The following is a 20,532-nucleotide window of genomic DNA, read 5'->3' as shown; positions in this document are numbered from 1 at the left end:
TTTCCCTGAAGAAAACACTGGCTCCTTTGCACAACGCAGGATGAGGAATTCCCTTTGCTTCGCTGGAGGCATTTGTGTTTTCTGTTACTTTCCTTTTCCATAGCAATTCAGTGACCTAACAGTTTAACAGCTCTGGAGACTGGAGTTCTTTAGACACAAACAGATGTAGTATGGGTGGTGGTGTAGCTGAGTCTCACTAGTTTCGGCCCACCCCTGTGTCTCGGGTTGAATCTTGAACCAGCTAATGATAGACGGCTCGTGTAGGTCTGCCTGTGGCTGTGTTTGCATTGGTGCCAATTGCAAGAGTGGGTTTTGGTGGTGGATTTCCAGCTAGACTATGCTAAACCAGTATAACTCTTTCCAGGAAGCCTGGCTGAACAACTGTCCTGTGGCAATGACTCTCACCCATTTCTGACCTGGAATATCAGGTGAATAGGATGGGTTGGAGTCTCGTATGTATACGGTTGGATTTTCCAGACAGCTTGTTAAAAAAGCCATGAGTCTGCAGCTGAACTGCAGCACAAATGTGTAGCGCTTAGCGCATGTGTTCTGCTCTGTAACAGTTCTGCAGACATCTGCACTCTGTAAATGCCAAGGCAAGAGATCGGCCCATGCCTGTGTGTAGGTGTCTCGCAGGCCCTGGATGTTTGTGGGATGGGTAGCTTGCCTTGAGATTGCAAAACCTCTTTGGGTTTCTGACAGCATGCCATGCACGAATGTGGCCCAAGGGTGTGCCCTGATGCAGATATGCTGCGCTTTGCTATTCCGTCATGTAATTGAGTATCTGTTGGAAATGACTAAAAAGGCGTCTGTTTTCAGTCTGAGGCAGGAAAACAGATGTAGTATTCTCTTGTGGGGGCTCAGCAGAGTGATGCTTCAGCTGTTGCTCCAGCTCTCAACAGAATGACGGCCAAAAAGGCAAAGGGACGGACACATAGGTCAGAGGGAGTTCAGGAGAGGAACATAGGAAAGAGAAGAATGCTGATTTCCTGTGTGCTAGCAGCATGCGCTGCTCCGTTCTGGAGCGTGTGGAAAGCATTGCTGTGGAAGTTAGCATTACTTTTCAAATAGGTAGGATTTGAATCTTTTTTCTGATTGCTGTTTCCTAGACCAGGTAGAGAGATTAAATTCTTTGTAGATGATCTATTGCCAGATGTTAAAAGATACTAAAATTATGCCTAAATTGATCAAGAATTGTACTAAGAGCTGGGCTAACGAGAGCTACAATTGAGAGATGTCTGCGTGCGTGAATGTAGACTGATTAGAGCTCTGAGCTGGTCAAATGCTGAGCCGGAAGCTGTATAAAGAGGTTAGGCTGGTGCTAGGCCTGAGACAGTTACATTCCACTTCTCAGTCAAAGGACCCCTGGCCCCTTGCAGGAGGACATAATTGCTCAAGCAGAGCACACTGCGATCACAGCTGTCCAGCTTGCACAGAGGCACTGGTTCATGTCTGCTCATGTGGGGTCTGCTGTGCTCAATCAGTAGTTCAGGGCTGGGCCTGTCCCTTTCTGTATTTGTGTGGCGCTTGTTTTTCTGGGGCTCCATCCAGCTTTCGCTGGAGTCACTGGTACACCACTGCAAGTGGTACTGACTTGCAAGTTACTGACATGTAAAACTTGCTTTAAGGTCTATAGGACATGCTGCAAGAGCATGTTTTTGCATGGAAAACTTCACTTGGGTTCTCTTGTTTTTGAGCTGTTATGTTTGTTTCTGAGATGGCCAGCTCTGTCCTAGCCTTGTCCTGCGGGTTGTGTCACTCTGCAGTGAGGCGATTTCCTTTGGCTGCAGGTTTGTATTGTTTTATGGTTGCAGGTAAGGAGAGTATAAGGAGCCTCCTTAAGAATAACTACCTAAAAATAAATTTTTGTTAAATGTGGTCTGACTTTCAGCTTTTCTTCCAGCTCCAGTACTTAGTGCTTTTCCTAAATAATCCATCTTTTGAGGCTTTCTGGGAGCTATAAAATCAGTTGCTTATTTACTTGGTTGTTAGAGCTCTTCAGTGCCATCAGCACTTTACAGCAGTTTTTAGCAGCAGCAGTGAAGAATGGACTCTTCAGACAGAAAGAACGTTGAAATCACCAAAGCTGGAATTTAGGCAGGATATTGCAGCTATTGCCCTTAAGGTGAGAGGATGTTATGGGCCTTCTGTGTGACCAGGTGGCCAGAGCTTCAGCTTTTACCATCTCCTTTGGGACATTTCATACTTCATAGCACACAGCACTCTGAACCATGCTGCAGTATTTGTTGAGGGCTTGTCTATTAGCCTAAGTTGAAGAAAAGATTTCAGTGGACTAAAGAAGCTTTGCAGGGATAAGATTCCCGCTGAAGTGATGAGTCCCTCCACGGAGGAAATGTTCCCTCCTGCTGGCTGTGGCCCTTCCTGTATCTGTTCATTTCTCCACTTCTGTGGGCTACTGTCTTTGGGTAGTTTGCTTCTGATACTCTTGCAGCTAACAAAGGCATCTCAACACTTTCTTCTCCTTCTCTCCGAAGAGATCTTTGTTCTAGTGCCACCAGGCTATTGTGGGTTATGGTAGCGTCTGGAGTCTACTCCCAAGCGGGTGAGGGAGAGTGATAGATGCTGAGCAGGCAGTCTGATTGCACAGGGCAGGGAGCTCTGTGGGAGCTGCAGGCTGTAAGGGTATTTCCAGAGTTTTGCAAAGGTGGTGACTACTGAAGAGGCTATTGAATGTTTAATTGCATGTGTTTTCCTCCCAAATACGGCAAGAAAAAAAGCTGTTAGCTGAGGTCCAGCAAGAGATGTCAGTGTCTGGTGTGTACCCTCTATCTGACGCCATCCAGCGTCTCTGGACCCCTAGCCACAGTGAGCGTTTGGCCTCCTCAGCAGACCCTCAGCTCTTTTTCCCTGGGTGATGGGACCAGCAGTGCTAGTGGCTGGTTGGGGCTTGGCTGTGTTTGCACCTCTTTGGTGCCCCCCTCAGGAGGCTGTCCGCATGGCCTGCTGTCACTACTTTTCTGGATGCTAGTGTTGCTGTGCCTCGTGCAAGTTGGTATTGAAGAGTGTAATCTTTTGAAGGATCTGGAAGTGCCAGTGGAAACTGGTGATTGTGGTGGGATAGTTGAATATTTAAGCATCCTCGCAATTTTCTCTACCCTTCTTGAGCCCCAAGGGGTCAGAGAAGACTGTGGATGATTATCCAGCAAGTTGTGTTTGCTGCCTTGTTTTTCCAGGTGCTGTCTAAATCTTCAGAAACAGTTCTGTTTTGGTTTCAAATGTGCTGAGCACTTTCTATTCCTGTAGATGTTAGAGAGATGAGTTAGAGTCAGCACTTCTGTACTAGGAGCTTTTAAGCTGCCCCAGCTAATACAATTCTGCCTAAGGGCAGATTACAAATGTGATTTCTCACTTTCCCTGTGCACTTTAGCAGGCCCTTGCTGCTAAGGGGGGGGGGAACCCCCTTATTAGGAAAACCAAGCTGGGTCATTAATGAGGCACATTGCTACACTAGTAATTTACTAGTTGCTGTGGTGAGGGCTTTCAGTCTTCCCATGAAGAGCAAAGCAGGGCATTAAAATGTCTTTTTTTTTTTTTAACATTGTTATTGCTTTTCTGTAAGAGATGGCCTAGTATTCGTTGTGTGATGCTTCATTTTGCCTTGTGCTCCTGAAATGCAACTTGTTGCCAAAGCTACAAGCTCATTCAAGGGCCAGATTTGCAGCTGACATATGCAGGTGGGATCCCATCATTGCCCCCAGAGCTAGATCCGCTTTTCTTTACTGGCTCAGGACCTGGCTGTAGATGTATGTGTTCAGCTGGCAGTGATTGTAATGTGTGGAACAGTGGCAGTATTTGTGACTAAGGAGACATCTACCTGCTTTTGTTTTTTTGAGGAACTAAAGTGTAATACTAGTTGGCAGCACTGTTCTTGTTTTGATGCTGTTTATGTGAAGACACCGAGTATTGCCTTGCAGATATCTGTACCCCTAAGGAGCTGCAAAAGCAGGACTAACTTTCTGAGACAGTATTTGCTGCCACTGGTTTTCAGCACTGTTTGGGGATATCGAGACAGGAATCTGAGATTGAAATTGGGACTCTGCCTTCCACCACAGAGTCTCCTGATTGTGGTACCACAAGTGCTGCTTCCTTGGAGACTGAGCATTGACTGTAGTTTGTATTGCTAGTGCTGTCCAGAGCTTTGACCTTGCTAAGACTAGAAAAGCCACCTGTGCTCCACAGCAGTGACTCTGCAACTTGTGATTTCCTCAGTGTCCTTTAGACAGAGCCCAGGGGTTACATGCTGCTCCCTCTCGTTGCCTGTGTGCAACCACCCAAGGACCAATGAAGGATCTTTGAGAAAGAAAGTGAATTTATTATTCTTAGGAGCTCGCCCCTTCAGTTCCTTCATGCAGAGCAGGACAGGGGAGCAGCGTGCCTGGGGGCTGACTGACTCCCAGTGGCTTAGCCTAGGTTGTCCTCATCAGCACTCCTGGAAACAGGTGTCAGCGCTTCAGTGATCATGTTCTCCAGAGCATCTCCAACTTTTTTTTTTTTTTTTTTTTTGTGCTGGGATATCAGATCTCAAGAAGTAGTAACTTCTTGCTCTGTGCTGCATTTCCTTGAGTTCGAATTTTGGTTGCGTTCTACCAAGTCTCTAGCTCTTTTATCAGGACAGAACTTTTCTGTTTTTACTGGATCCAGAATGAGTTTTTAGAGGTGTTTTGTTTTTGCTTAAGCCAGATGCCCTTGTGGCCTAACAGCAGTTCCAGGAATACATCCCTGTAGTGATTGTTCCTGACTCTTTTTTCTTTTTCTTTTCTTTTTCTTTTTAATTGCTGCCTTCCCCCTGTGCATGCCCCCTCTCCCCCCCCCCCCCCCAATTTAAATGACTAGAGTCTTTCTGGAACTTACTCCACTCTAAAGCTTTGCCTTATTTGAGTTGCTCGTGTGCTCCCAGGTCTGTGAATGAAGAAGAATTTTCCATAGTCACTTTTTTCCCCTCATTTTACAAGTGCTGCTGGTTTTACTGGGTGTTTTGGTTCAGCCATTTCTGTCATGGGTATTACTGTCCTTCATCACTGTCGCAGTGTGCTTCACCTTTATAGATTGGGTGAGCTGGCATCAGGTAAACCAGTTCCCCTGAATTTTGGACTGCACAGTGATCCTTAATTCATAGACACTTCTTCCTGCTTGTAGCAGTAGTTTAAAAGTGGCTGTGAAATGCTCTGAGCTCCAGGTTGTGTTAGTGCAGTGGGGGGTTAAGGGAATGGGCTGGCTGTAATTCTTCCTGCTCTTCTACCTCCTGAAGACCTGTGGGAAGTTGTTGCTCCTTCTGGGGTACAAGTGAAACACGAGGCCCAGATGGTTGGGACTGTGGTGTGGGGACCCTACCATAGTACTAGCTGTCATCCCAGGGACAGAAAGCAAAGTCAATTGACCAGCAAGATCAGTGTCATTGCTGGAGTGCAAGGTGCTGTTGGCATAGAAGCGCAGGGAAAATACAGTTACAGGATGATGCTGAGCAGAGCCTAGGACTGAGAGGAGCCCTGCAGGTAGCAGAGATTTGGGAACCAGTCTGGGCAGAGATGCACAGGGCAGTTAGTACCTCCTGGGTTTCCCTTGCGAGCATGGCACTGCAGGGACAGCGTGAGCAGCCTGGTCTTTGCTGCCTTTAGGGGTGACTGTTGTCATGTGCCATCTTCATGGGCCAGCGTACAGCAGGGGGAGGGATTCAGTGACGGAGAAGGAAGAGCAAGACGTGCTGCCAGAATAGGAGGAAAGGCCTTTGGTTGTGAGGTGAGAGAGACTGGGAAAAGGGGTGTAGAGATGAAAGCAGTTGTGTGGTTTAAATCCTGCCAGGTCTTTTAACTGTGTTGCCGGTCTGACTTGCTGAACAATTGCAGGCTGTGCTGTAAGGAGACCCTCAGTGCTGATGTTCGCTGGTGTAGAGGAGCTGGCGTCCAGACTAGGGAAGGCCAAAGAGCCAGGGATGTTCATGACCTGCAGGGAGTGTTCTCAGCCCTGGGTACTGCTTAGGCTTGATCTAGCGCTGCTTAGTGTAACTCCTTGCTCAGGACAGAATAACTCTGATCAGCCCCACAGCAGGGCAGAAAAACCCTCTGAACAGTTTCTACAACTCTTTCCCCCATTTTTCTAAATCCAAAGCAGCTGGCTGGCCTATCATGTAAAACAAAAAAAAAATCACTGATTACTCCAGTTGGAAACTTGCATTTCTATCCCATAGAAGACTTAGAATCTTTATATGAGTGATGAGAAATAAAAGGAGCATTTTTCCACTGGAAAGTTGTTCCAAGAGACTGCGGCCCATGTTCCAATGGAAAAACTCATATATCCAAACCAAGCAGCTGCTCTCTTAAAGGCTTTGTGGTATTGAATGACAAATCAATGGCCCAGCATCCAAAATTGCTTGTGGATTTTGAAGGTGGTGTCTGTGAAATACTTGGTGTCTTAGAATGGATGGTATCTCATGGCTCCAGAGAAAGACTCGAAGCTGATATGCCCGGGTTCTTCCCCTGTTCAGCTCTTACCGCATCTTGTGAATTGTACAGGCATGCCAGTAAGACCAGCTGTGCTACTGTCGCTTTTCTTGTTTGGTGTTAGTTTTGCTATTCTGTACAACACAGTGCACATATGACTTGTGTCCGTGCTGGGAGTGTTGGGCTGGGGCAATGCCCCGATGTTCCTGTATAGGTGTGACTCTGCCGTGGAATGTTAAATGTTAACTATGCTGAAGCGGCAGAATGAGGGAGACTTCCTCCAGTGTGGATGTGGTTATACTGGTGTGAAGGTGGAGGAGAGGAGTCAGTGTTTCATAAGCTAACTTTATATTTGTCTGTCTGCCAGGGGTTTTCTTATTGCTATCCTGATCCAAAATATATACCTGACTTCAAATCTAAATTTGCAAATGTCAGCTAATTTTAGCTGTTGCTATGTCTTGGATGCCCAGTTAGGTTGTGGTGGATATTTCATGCCTTGAAGAATTAGAACTGCTTTAGATGGAATAATCAAGCATTAAGACAGATGACGTTTGTGTGGAGGGGAATCTGTGCTTGCCTGAATTTTCCCAGTGTAGTGTGGAAAAAAGTTCTCCTTTCTTCACAAATATATTAAGTTTACTTGAGGTATATACACTCTTTTCCATGCCTTAGCATCTGAATCCAAAAGATTATCTGAGTAAGAGATTAAAGAAAAAAGTATTTCCGTGGTTAAATTCTGTGAGGTGCATGACCTTCTCTTAAAATTTCTGTTGAACTTTGTGTGACATTTAAGTCTGTCCTCCTCCACCTCCTCCAGATCCCAAAGTGAAATAGTCAAACGGTGTCAAATGGTGTCACTGCTGTGTTACAGATAAGAGAACTGAGGCACAAAGCAAGCTGCTGACAAAGCCGGGATAGAAAGCAGATCTCCAGCCTTCCGTTCTGCTCCTGAGCTGCCCATGTGCGTGGTCCGGCAGGAAGCCGGCAGAGTGAAACCGGCCCATGGGAAGGTGCTGCTCAGCCCATCGCCCGTTCCCTAGGAGGAACACGGGATTTTGTGGCCTACAAACAGCTCGTGCATCTCCCCTGTGTGTGGCGCGGTGCTGGGAGCGGAGGAAATGGCTCTTCCTCTCCTGCCGTGGCCCAGAGCTGCTGTGTTAGTGCAGCCTGCGGGGGTAGCCCAAGACTGGCTCATTCCAGGGAGTTCGTGGTGTTGGATTGTGCAGCTTGCTGTCTTGCTTGCCCTTGTATGGGAGCGCCTTTAGGTGTGTCTTGTTTTAAGCTACGCTGGATGCTCTCGTTTGTGTCTGCCACACTTCATGAGCATTTACTTTCAGTCCGGATGATGATAGGCTGTGCCTCATCTCTGATATGTGGAGCTGCCTGCAGGCCTTTCAACACCGCCCAGGTATTAAGGGATGGATGCCTTGAGTTCTTTGAAGTAATTTTCGATGACCTGTTATAAATAGCTTTTCAGTATTGGGAAAGGTTATACTGCGTTCCGGGAACTAACAAAAGAGCCTTGGTCGCTGGGAATGATGGTGCCTTGAAACCCAGTGATTGGCGGGAGGCAGGAGAAGGGCTTCCTGATGGTGCTTAGCCCCTATGGAAAAATAACATTAAGAGGTTACAAAGCAGCAGCAGATGCCAATAGATCTGAATTCTGGATGGCACAAATTGCTTTATTGACTGGCTTGAGTAAGGTCAGGAGCAAAGTAAGCAAAGTGGCCGAGCCCTGGGACTAGGACGGTGCCACTGTGCATTTCTGCACAGTGAGATCTGCACAGGAGAGCTGAGATTTGCCCTTTTTGGGGACCTGTATAAGGTAGGGGACTAAGAGCAGTTGCTGACCCGGCATTTTTCTTGGTTGGAGGCTGTGAGTCTTTGTGCTATTAAGCAATGGTGGTGGAGTTGAGTCCTACCTTGCTCAGAGCATGAAGCACCTGCGCAGATGTGAAGGCTGTAAATGGCTCTGTAATTATCAGTGCTCCAATGTTATCGGGAATTTTGTGCTGAGAGCTGGCTTTCCTGTGCTTCTGTGTGGAGTGGTGCATGTCAGCTGGCCTCCCCAGGGAGGGGGGCTCTGCAAGATCGCAGGCCAGGGGGTCGCTGCTGGCAAAGAGCTCTACTTTGTTTTTTTTTTTTATTTTTTATTTTTCCCAAATGTGTTCAATCCAGTGCAACAAGGGCTGGAATTCATTTGTTCATTTGTCAGTCGTGCAAGGGGTTTTCAGCATTGTCAGTCTCTCGCTAGTGGCTCCACTGGATCTCAAATCCATACAGGACTTCAATTTTTCACCTCTCTGACCCTCAGCAGTTTCAGAGGCAGGTGGCAAGTCAGGTGTGACAAATGAATCCAGCATGGTTGGGAATAACACTGTCAACCACAATGGTTTCCTTAAAAGCCCAAACCACCACTGTAATTATTGTGCAAATTTGCTGTTGTGCGTAAAGAAATGGAGAGCTAAGAGTCTTGGGAAACTTCCTCTGTGGTCTGATCCTGGGGGCAGACTTCAGGGTGATCGGGTATGTTTGCACTGCGTGTGTTTCTTTTAGTATTTGAGTGATGAATTCCTCTTGCTCTTTCCTGCTGGATGGAAGGCAGTTTGAAGAAGAGATGGATCCCTTCCTTTCCGGGGATCAGATTTATCCCTGGGACACACCTCAGTAATTGTATTCAGCACTTATTTCTTAGTACAGGATGCTGTTGTGACTCTGATCGGACAGCTGTGAATGATGACCAGTATTCAGGTTTCTAGTGTCTTCTCTTAAAAACAATTGATTTTTTTTTTAGCTAATAAGGATCTAAAATGTTGTCTCCTTACTGGTGCTCTGCTGTTGTACCCCAAAGAGAAGGAGCTGCGAGCGAACGGACAGACTAGTGGGTAATAGTTGGGTTTAAGGCAGCAGACTCTGAAGATGCCTGAGCATTCATCCATGGTAGATTAAATCCAGGGTGCAAGATGAATGTGAAAAGGAACCAGAGCTTACAAAAACATGGGGAAATTCTCCTTTGGCATATTAATCGATCCTGGATTTTGACAGCACATTGCAAATTATGTTGAATTAAAAATGCCATGTTTAAAGGAGCTGTTTACTTTGGAACAATATTGTGGGAGCTGTTTGGAGAAGCTATAGTTGCCTAAGTAGGTAGGAAGGTAAGTTGGGAGAAAGCAGGATCCAGGTGCTTATATTAGGAAGCTTTTTAAAAAGACTTTATAAAGTTAGCTGTTTTCTTTGCACACCGTTCATGCCTCTCTTGCTGTTCTCCAGCCGAATTTGGAGCGAGTCCATATAACAAGCAGGGTGGAAAGCTTGGGTTATGGGCCACTTATGTGCAAAGCAACCGCAGCAGCCATAACAGTGATTGAATGATTTAATATGTGAGGGGTTTAGTGTACACAGTAGTATAACAGACTTCATGGTAACGCTGCTCCTCTCTGTGAGCCTACATATATCAGCTAATTTATTTCCTATCGTGTATTTCTTTGCTAGGAATGCTGCCAATTTTCATCCAGATTACTGCTGCTCGAGAAAAACACAATGGGGGGGCGGGGGAGAGATGGGGGCCTGCTGTTTGTGCGCAGGAAGCCCAAAGCCGAAATGGCTCTTTTTCCCCCTTGTGGGGGGAGATGCCCGTCCTGTTCGGTCTGACCGACCTGAGTGCTGCGCTCGCCCCTCGCGCAGTGCCCGGCGGCGCCCCGCGGAGGGACCGGCCCTGGCGGCTGTGCCTCGGGGCTCCGTCACCCGGCGGGGCCGAGGCGCGGGCGGCCCCTGGCGACCGCGCGGACTCGGTGCGTGCGGACCCTCGCGGCTCGCAAGGCGCTGGGCAGGGCGCAGCGGTTCCAAAAATTGCGCCACGCCGCAAAGCGACGGGCGCTGCGTGTTGCTTTAGGCGTTAGCAGTGCTGCTCTCACCACGCGTTCATTGAGCAGCCGCGCAACCCCAAGATAAGGACGGCTGGCGCAGTTGTTTCGCGCCCCTCCTGTAAGGGAAAGGCAACAACGCCCTGGCTCAGGGTGAGGGGCGGCGCGCCGCCGGCCCCTCCCGCCCGCCGCCCGGCTCGGCGGCGCGCTCCGAGCGGGCGCAGTCCGCCGCGCTGCCATTTCTTTATCTCCTCGGCTCCGTTTTAAGCCTTTTTTTCGGCGATCGGGGCGGAACCCAGAGTGCTTTGCGGCAGCCGGGCGGCTATTTGCATAGGGGGCCGGGCAGCCGTGGCGGAGGGCGCGCGGCGGCGGCGGCGGAGCGCCCCCTGCGGGCCGCGGGCGACGCTTCCCCTGCGGGGCAGGGGCTCGCTGCGGGGCAGGCCGGGCCGGCGCTGCTCTAGCTAGCTGCTAAAGCCGGCCCTTCAGGGAGCGGTCGTGGGAAGTGCTATCCCGCAGGAACTAGTACTTTCTGTATTAGTGTATGGTGTGTTGTCTACCGTCGTTAAATAGAGCTGATCAGAGGGGGTTTCGTGGTAGGCAATCTAAGGTGAAGTTTCTCATAAATTGCTTTTCCCGGGGTCTTGGTTATGGCATAAACTCGTTAATTTTTAAATAATTTTTGCAAGTCAATAATTAGGCAGCTGTTAGTGCACACCACTTTCTAATTATAACTCGGTGTAAATAATAATTAAAATTAGAAACTTTAATTGAAGCAAATACTGAAATTGTTATGCATATGGTACGCGTACGTTGAGTGCATCTATTTGTGCACGCACTTAGCATTGTACAGCAATTACTATAGTTGTTGGTTTTGCCGGGTTCTTGGCAATGAGTTCGGAGTTGGAAATGTCATGGGGAGCAGTGATTTGCTTGCTTGGGGGCTCTGTTTTTAGAGAAACACCCTGCCTGTGTCTTGGGAGCGGTGCAAGGAGGAGCCGCGTATCTCGCGTGGCCCCGTTACCTGTGTGAGCGCAGATCTGAAGCAGATCGAGACTGCATGGAGTACGGGTCACGGGCTGCTCTCCCGGTGCACTGGGGGGCCTTTCGGAGGGCAGTGTGTGACCCCCCAACCCTTTGTGACCTGTTCCCCGAGGCCCTGGTGAAGGCTCCGTGCTAAACTGCTGTCTGTCCTGTGCTTGCAGGTGGTTCTCCTGGGCATGGACATCCTTTCCGCACTGGTGTCACGCTTGCAAGATCGCTTCAAGGCACAGATTGGCACAGGTAAGGTGCAAGGTGGGACAGTCTTGCTATCGTGCGAGCTGTCAGGCTCTGCTCTGGCCACCGCCTGTTCCTTCTCCCCCCTTACTGCATTGCTGCCCCCCAAAGTGGGAGGAGAGGCAATCAGATGAGTTTATTCTGAAACTCCTGGGAAACCTGATGCTAGTATTTGGTCAGCAGTGGGTTGGCATGTGAAATCAGATGCAGATATGAGGGTGTGTTTCTGTTTTTCTGTAGCTGATCTGTGCAAACTCAGTTGGAAAGGAGACTGAACGGTTGTACTAAAAAGAACAACTCAGAAATACAGTCTATTGCCCTAAAAGACATTTTTTTTTTCAACCTTATATGTGAAACCTTTTTCCCCCCTGCCTGGAGAGCACTCACAAGGCACTTTAGTGATTTCATATGCTGCTGCAGGGCCTTTTTCTGTTACCCCTGAGGTATGAATAAAATTGGCAGACCGGCCTCTGAGCTACTGCCATAAGTAATTAGCCTGTGTGCTGTCCTCTGCTTTCCTGCTCTAAGGATGCTTCAGTTCCAGTTAGAGCTGGGGCTGCCCCAAAACCCTAGTTGCGCCATCGGTGACTGGCTGCGTAGCTCTCTGACAGTATCCCATTGCGCAGGAGGGTATGTGGTTGGTCTCAACACAGATCTGGGCTGAAGAACTTACGCAGCTGCTCCCACAAGTGTGAACCAGTTGTGGGTTCAGTCCTGCATGCTTTTTGGATGCAGACTGTACGCAGGGTTTAGGGGGAAGGACAAGGGCTTCCCATGCTTTCTTTCCTGAAGGTGCTAGCGCTCTCGAACTCCAGAGCCTGGACCCTCTGCTGCTCGTCCTGCTGAGCTATGCTGTAGGAAGCACCAGACTTCCTACAGCATGTTTTCTTTGCAGAATATTTCCCATGCTTGTAACTTCATGCAGAGCCTCCCAGGGCGCTCTCCTCTGAGTTGTCATGTGCTCTGGTTTATGTTGCTGGGAGCTGAGGGTGCTTGGCTCACCCAGGTTGTGCCCATGCAACCTTGTGCAGCTTGTGCCGCCCCTGGGGAGCGGGGGCCCACTTTGCTCTCAGGCCGAGGGCGAGCAGAGGGACTGCAACGGTGACAGTTTCCTTCTGAGAGTCATGAATGTTCCTTTGTTCTTTCCTCAGTGCTGCCAAGTTTACTTGATAGGCTGGGAGACTCTAAAGATTTGGTGCGGGAGCAGGATCAGACCTTGCTGCTAAAAATTATGGAACAAGCTGCTAATCCTCAGGTATGCGTGACAACCCTTTGCAGTGTGGCTGCCTAAGACAGACTGACCATCTAAAAAGGAGCTGTTTCAGGATCTCTAGTTTTGATCTTCTAGTAGTCCTGCTTTCTCTGCCCCATGTAAGGCAGCTGGCTCGTTGTCTCCTGTGTCAACAGCGTAAGCTCCCAAAGGCTTCCTGCAGCACAGCTTGCGTCACCCCAGTTGCAGGGAGCTCCTGTTGGCTTGTATTAGCGCTCCCTGACTTGGACTCCAGCGCAGGTGGTGGAGTCAGCTTGCTGCCCTCCTCAACTGAATGTGGTGGATCTGTCGTGGTTAGGTCTTTGGGATGACCATCTAACTGGCCCTGTGTGGAAGTTAACAGTCCTTCCTCACTTTTTATTAGACAGAGGGTTTTCTCCCATGCCTCTGGCTGAAACACTCGTCTTCCTACACCTTCGTTCTGAGACGTTTCGCCTTATTTGAGAATGCTGTTGCACGTGTCTGTGTTGACAGGATATGCATGGGAGTTTGTGCATGTTAGCTGGGTTTCCCAAGGGAGGGACGGATGGATGACACAGTGGTGGTTTTGTCTGGGTGCTGGAAGGCACATGCTTTCTCTAGCTGAAACTATTATTTTAGCTAGTGGCAAGTTCCTATGAAGTCATCAAAGGACAGAAAATTGGTCATATCTAAAAATGTCTTCCCACTTGTTTTGTTCTGCTTGGATGGATGCAAAGCTTATATTTAAACTTTAGATATGTTAGTGTACTTCTGCTGGAGAAAGAAGCTCTTTCCCTTTTCCCCTGCCTCCTTTTCTGCTGTCTTATCCTCTTTTGTCTTCTGCAGTACGTGTGGGACAGAATGCTAGGAGGATTCAAACACAAGAATTTCCGGACAAGAGAAGGGATTTGCCTATGCCTTATTGCAACGCTCAATGCGTAAGTCAGAACCTACGGCAAATTTAGGTTATGTACACAAGCATGCTCTATTAATTCACGTTGCACTTTTGTTCTTTATTCCCAGATCCGGAGCTCAGAGTTTAACATTGAGCAAGATAGTGCCACATATATGTAACTTACTTGGAGATCCAAACAGCCAGGTAAGCTTTTCTGGTGTGAGTCACTTCCTAAAAGCTATGCTGATCACCACCTCTGTCAGTAAACAGGGCTCTGAGTTTCGGTTGGTAAATTAAACTGTGCTCCTGTTAGGGAATTTTAAACTCTTCTATTTAAGAAAAATCCTTGGCTGACTGCGAATAGGTATGATTTGAGGTATGCCTGAAACAGCATGTGAATTACTCCCAGGAGTTCAACAGAGCACCCTCAATCTGCGGACCTGTTTTAAAAACAAACAAACAAAAAAACCCAACAACTTTGTGGAAAGGGAATTTGCACCTAACACTGGCTGCCTGAGTACAAGGAAAGCTGCAGGGATCCCTCTGGGCTCAGTGCAGCAGCCGGCATCATCGGATGAGAACTAGTCAGGGCAGGGAGGGCAAATGGGATCAGTCTGACAGCCTGGTCATGTACTGCCAAAAGTTGTATGGTCTAGAGTGGCCGTTTGGCTGACGGGAAGCGTGGGGTGGGTGGCCAACTGTGGAATGGGTTTACTTTGGTTCTGGGGTCGGCTGTGTTTCTATGACTGTCAGGGTCCTCCCTTGCTAAAAAGGAGGACTGAATGCGAAGCAGTCTTTTCTTGCTGGTTGTGTCAGCACAGGAGAATAAACCGGTTACCCCAAGAGGTTTTTAAGGAAGTTTAATGTTCAGGTTCCTTCTGGTTCTGAGCTACGACTCAGCAAGCAGGAACTCTTTGAGTGGACACTGGGTCCAGGACTCCTATTTTTGTTGCACAGGCAGAGACACCTCAGTCCTGCCATCATGGTGAGCTGTTGCAACAACCAGAAAGTTGGTGAGGGGAACTATGGGGCATGTTATCCTGCTCCACTGCCTTTCTCCTGTGCCTGGCACAGCTCCCTATCCTGATTCCCCAGTTGCAATGGGAAGAGGCTACTCTCTTGTCCACTCTCCTGTATACTGCTCTGCTGCCTCTCCAGAAAGCCCAAGCCCAAACTGATCAGACACAAATCACTCAAAGTGGGCTCCTGGTTCAACAGGGCTGGGCTCTGGAAAGGCTTTTCCTGCCAGCTGCATAATTCCTTTTCTTGAGCTCCAGGAGGCCTGAACCATTGATGCTTGGTCAATGCTGCCCTCTCTTGGTGAAACATGGTGGAGAAGCAGAGATCCATGTCAAGTACAGTATTCTTTCCCTTTTGTTTCAGGAGTAGAAGCTATTTTGTTACTGCCATTTTCAGAAAGATTTTTTGGAGGTAGGGGGGATTTTTTTGTTTTTAACTAATGCGGCTTTTAAGAGCTCGTATAACTCGGTGAGTATCTGATGTGAAGCTGTATTTACTCTTGCACTATTTTCTGAAAAATAAAACTATCAACGTGAAAGCTTGGTTATTGCTATGGAAAATGAAGGCAGTGTGGTAGGGGCTTACTGCCATGTCGGGTATGGTGTTTACGCAGTCCTGCAAACACCTCTGATGAACTTTCTGCACGCATGCAACCCTTCAGAGCGGTGCAAGGACCTGTAGTGGCTGTCGCTTGCATGTGGAAGGGGGTCACATGAGTGTGGGGCTGTGCGAAGGGCCGTCCCTGCCATGGATGGAGGGGCCATGGTGGGAGGCCGGGCCTGTGTCCTCTAGCAGAGCTTCCCGGCATGGGGCCCACAGGAGCGGGCTCCCCGGCTGCCGCGCCGCTGCGGCTGGTACGTGGGCTGGGGATCAGGAGCAGGCTGGTTCCCCGCAGACGTGCGAGATGCAGGCGCTGCAGAGGGGGAGTGTGAGACAGCAGCTGACTGAACAAATCTCACGCTCGGCGCGTGAGACTTGGCAGGTCTGAGTTCCTGCTCTGGCACATCTGCTGCCTCACCCTGCTGGGGGAGGGCGGCGTGGTGGACCTCCGTGGGGAGAACAGAGCTCTCCGAGTCCCTGCCCGCCTTGTAGCAGGCTCTGTAGCCCTGAGGCAGGGCAACTGCTTGAAGGGATGCTCTGTGTTTCATATAAATAGCCCGAGTGTTTAAAGCATCTTTCCATCTAGCTTCTGTGCCCTACTGTAATGCCTTGTTCTGCCTTGTTTCAGTGGTGATCTGTTGAAGATCTCTTCTTTGGGAGGACTGGCCTTTACTTTCTGTCTTGCTCTAAGAGCCCATGTCAATGAGTTAGCACTTACTACATCCCCTAAATCTTTAGCTGAGACTAGGCTAACGTCCTACATTTGCCACTGTGCCGGGATCTGTGTCCTGGTTTGAAGTGTGCAGTGTTTGCGCAGCATACTCTGTCCTTTGCTTACGTTGGCGATCTACCTCTTCCTCTGCTGTCCTGAGCAGATGTGAACGGGAGACTCCTTCACACCTGATCTCACGCATTGCTGTCCTGAGTGACCTCTCCTCCCTTGCCCTTGGAAGTGGAGGGCAAGGCTGGGTTAGGGTCTGTGTACCAGGGAACTGGAGATGCTGAAGAGTCTGTTCTGGATTGTGCCTGAGAACCCTGCCTAGTATTAGTCCTGCTGCTAGGATTAAAACTTAGGAAAAAATAAATAAAAAACAAGACAAGGGTGAGTGAAGTGTTAGTCATATTTTCCTAGGAAGTAGTGTGTGTGCCTGTCTGTACTTTGGCTCCAACCTGTAGGGGATTTTAGCTTGCAGACACAAAATACCTTACAGCTGGTCCCAGTGTGTGCAGGCACTGGAGTAGCTGCTGGGCAATCTGTGTAGAGGTGCTGTGCTGCCCCGCTGCTTCTCCTTCCCTTTGCAGCTCTGCTCCTGCAGCAGTTGTTTCAGTGCAGTCATCCACCAGCCTCTGCTTTGGGAACCTGTTCTGTGCAGGTCTGTGCAGAAGGGAAAGCTAGTGTTAGAAGCAAGCAGAAGCGTATGGCTTTGTGGGCTGTCTTGTAGGCAGAACAGATAGTTTACCTTCTGCCTGCTTCGTCCGATGGAGGACGGGATTGCTTTTAAGTGCAGAAAGGTGACACGTTATTCAGATTTGTGGCTCTTCTGTTGGGAGGTGGAGGGGAAGGATGTGCTCGGCAGCCAGTGTCTTGCAAAACAGTTTAAACATGCAAAATTATTCAGCTGGGAATCCAAGCCAAATAATTGCTCATACAGACTTTGCACTAATTATTCCTGATGTTCATAAGACTCCTTGGATTGCAGTAAAAGCATAGAACATTTAAAGCAAGCAAGCAACAGTTAATTTACTGGTGATACTGCTTTGCTGCTGTATTAAGGTGAAGTTGATTTTAGCATACGCTAAAAATAGCTAAAAATTGGCTAGAGATTTGGGAGTTTTCAATATTTGGCCTGTGTGGTCTTCCTTCTACCTGCGCTTTTCCTGCTCAGGAGAACTGTGCAATTGGGGGTTAGGAGATACTGACTGTAGCTCTGTGACACTGCTGCAAAGCTCTTGGCTTGGAACGGCCCTACAAACGACTAGGTATACATATTTTTAGTCCTCTGTCGCATGTATTTCTCTATAAATGTTTTTTTCCATGCTGGGTAATGTCAGCCGGGTCAGTCTCTCAGATCTGGAAACAACATAGCTACAGCAGTAGTTTTGAGAATTTTTGGCTAGGAAATTTCTGTCTCCAATAGGAGAATCAAGCGTTGAGCCTTCCTCAGCTTTTGACACAGTGATGCAGGTGACTGATTGCTTCTATCTCCCTGTCTTTTGTTGTTAACACGGGGAAAAAATAAGCTTGTGAGACTGCATTAAAACCATTTTTTTATAACCTACTAGCAATATAATGTCTATTCTTGTCTTTCACCATGTTATTTTTTTGATTTAGAAAATTTACTTGTTGCAGACAATAAGTGGAATTTGGCAAAGACAGCCTAACGCCCTATGTGTGTTTGGCCAAATCTTTCAGCTTGTATCTTGGCTGCCTTTTTGATAAAAATAGGCCTAATGATACTGTCAGCATCTGAGATTTAGAGGTGGAAACTACTTCATGAGCACTGTGATCACACATATATACAGGCAACTGTTGTTTCTGAGATATATGCAAATTTCCTCCTCGGAAAAGCAGGGATGTATTTATTTAAATTACGAAGATGATTTCTCTTGTGTCTCGCTCAGGTTCGAGATGCAGCAATAAACAGCCTCGTGGAAATTTACAGGCATGTCGGTGAACGTGTAAGGGCTGATCTCAGTAAAAAAGGACTGCCCCAGTCTCGGTAAGTTGAGAACGTCCTTATGTTCTAACTGTGTTTAAGTTTCTCTGTTCTCTTCCTTCCTTTAGCAGCTTTCAGGAGCTGCAGGGCTGAAACTTTTCCTCAGATTAGGATTTTTATTTTTTTCTTCCTACAAACACTCAGGTTTCATTTAATGTGATCCCTTACCTCTAAGTATTTCAAAGTTATGGCCACTAATTTTGGAAAGACGATAAGATTATTACAGAGGTCTAGTGAACTCGAATGAAGAAGAGTTGTGTTGTTTTTGTGTTCTGTATGTGTAGAGAGGTCATTTCAGAGTAGCCTGTCTGTAGGCAACTTACAATGTCATTAGAATGTCAATATTGCTAGTTCCAAGGATTAAAAAGTCTGTCCCTCTGTTTCTGCTGCCAAATCATGATAGCAGTGTCTGGGCTAATGCTTGTCATCCCCTCGGAGGTAGGTGCTAGGCAGAGGGTGTGTGATCCTAGAGTTCACATTCTCAAAGAAAAGATGCGGAGTGGGGGATTTTCTGTTTTTATTTTTTAAACCTGTGCTTAGTTGAGACCTGATATGAGGCAGCCCAAAGCCCAGTTTTTATTCACCCTGCGGTTCATTATATTAGCTTCATACTTCAGATATTGTTCAGGAATTGTGCTTAAGGGGTTTGGCTATTAAAACATCATATGTCAATATTTTACAGTAAGGGCTGGCACATGTACTGCCCAGAAGCTCTTATAGACTCTAAGGGGATGCTGCTTCCGTTGAAATCTCCTCCGTTCAGATGCAGCTGATTGTGTGCAAGGGCTACGTGTGTATTCCCCTAGTGCTTCTGGCTGAGAGACTCTGAGGAGCCCAGAAAAGGATTCCTAAATGCTCTTGAAAATCTAGCCCCAGATATGGCCACTGAGTTCTCTGGACGTTTGGTTGAGGTCTGCTCCTCACAAGATCGGGGCCCAGCTGAGCAAGGCTAGATCCATGGATCTCTAGGGCAGTCCAGGAGGGTACAGAAGAGATCACAGGAGAGCTTTGAGAAGAAAGGAAAAAGAGCAGCAATAGGACAGAGCTGTGAAGGTGAGCACGATATTCAAGTTCAGCTGCCTGCAGTGAGTAGATGAGTAGCCCTGTCTCTTCTTACTGGCCCCTGGGGAAAATTGGGTCAGGATGGTCTGACCTTACATCTGTGAGGGCTAGTTTGTAGCTCTGGAACTTGCCTGAAGGGCCCCAAGAGCAGCAGGAGCTTCTCAGGGTCTTACTGGGCTGTGGGTGTGGTAGTGACCTTTTCCTCTGTCTGCTAGCAGTAGTCAACGTACCAGCGCTGCTGTCACGTTAATGGATGTGTGTGATACCAGCAATGAAATTCTGCTGCAGTTTTGGAAAACTTGTGCCTTACCCTGCTGTATGGTCCCTGATCCTGCTGCCTGACTCTGTCCTTCCAGAGTTGGGGTGCGCTACCTGCACAGCCTCAGTGCTTTAACGGGAGGTGAGGGCAGCTGAGAGTCAAGTTTGATTTCTCCTTTCTTTTCCTTCCTCTCCCCAGCGCAGTGCCGGGGCAGAGCTGTCGCATGCGTGAGGTTGGCAGGAGTTAGTCCTGAGGGACGCAGTGGATGGGACTAATGCTGAGATAGAGGGGATCATCTACCTGGTAGCGAAGGGTTTTCAACATTACCACCATGTGTTTTCAACCTCATCCTTGAGTGAAGTGTCCCACAGGCGCAGCTGGATCGGCCATCTCCATTTCCCCACCTGTAACATGGGCTTTCTGCTGCAAACTGCTTGGTGTTTTGCTTTTAAGCTTCTAGTCTGGGTGCATTAACAGTACGTCTTTCAGGTGTAGTAAGAAAGCTGCTCTGTGCTGGGCTGCAGTCTCCAACACTGTTAGACCTGGGGAAGGACTAGATGGCGGTGTGCCATGGCACAGTGGGAGGAGGGAATGTGCAAATACTGTGGGAGGAGGGAATGTGCAAATACTGTTTCACGGAGGTGGGGCGCACAGGGAGGCAATACTATTGCCTTTTTTGTTTTCCAGTGGAAATGTCTGCTACAATGTGGCCTAAAGTAATAAACTCTCTAGGAAGGAATAATGAGATGTAATAAAGATCTTCCACTCCAGCAGACCTGTGACATGAATGGAAAATGTCAGGGCCAAACAAGAATGTTGTATAAAGCTTACTTTCTTTTTTCCCCTGTTGTGTTTCCGCAAATAGCGAAAAGATAAGCAAAACAATACTGTAATGAACTGGACGTGGGTTTACAATGAGACATGTCACATTCAGTAATGTAGTGTTTCAAATCATATCTCTAAGATGTCTTCGTAGTATCTGTCTTTCAGTTTATTTTTTCTTATCAGCCATTGCATATTCTAATTTTTTTATTGTTGCACATAAAATATCTTCCATCCTCATTGGCATTGTTGGTAAAGCTCCCAATGACTTGACTGAAGCAAAATTCATCGTATCATATCCTAAATGAAAAGGGTCCTAAAAATCAA

The 20,532-nt window shown here is 47.9% G+C and overlaps 1 protein-coding gene and 1 non-coding gene across 2 annotated transcripts in view; one reads left to right on the top strand and one right to left on the bottom strand.

Annotated features, from left to right (window-relative positions):
• Positions 1 to 20,532, top strand: part of CLASP1 (cytoplasmic linker associated protein 1) — a 197,316-nt gene that overhangs the window by 42,794 nt on the left and 133,990 nt on the right. Inside the window, exons 3-7 of the mRNA XM_067299284.1 lie at positions 11,527 to 11,605; positions 12,751 to 12,854; positions 13,677 to 13,768; positions 13,854 to 13,929; positions 17,968 to 18,065. Of these exons, the coding sequence (XP_067155385.1) occupies positions 11,527 to 11,605; positions 12,751 to 12,854; positions 13,677 to 13,768; positions 13,854 to 13,929; positions 17,968 to 18,065 (449 nt within the window). The remainder of the gene's footprint in view (positions 1 to 11,526; positions 11,606 to 12,750; positions 12,855 to 13,676; positions 13,769 to 13,853; positions 13,930 to 17,967; positions 18,066 to 20,532) is intronic.
• On the bottom strand, positions 10,300 to 10,419 carry LOC136992360 (U4atac minor spliceosomal RNA). Its single transcript, XR_010884623.1, has one exon. It is a non-coding gene; the product is annotated as a U4atac minor spliceosomal RNA (small nuclear RNA).

This window comes from Apteryx mantelli, chromosome 6 (genome assembly GCF_036417845.1).
Source record: "Apteryx mantelli isolate bAptMan1 chromosome 6, bAptMan1.hap1, whole genome shotgun sequence".
Lineage (NCBI taxonomy): Eukaryota > Metazoa > Chordata > Aves > Apterygiformes > Apterygidae > Apteryx > Apteryx mantelli.
The sequence above is the reverse complement of the archived record's forward strand: the minus strand, read 5'-3'. Positions and strand labels throughout refer to the sequence as shown.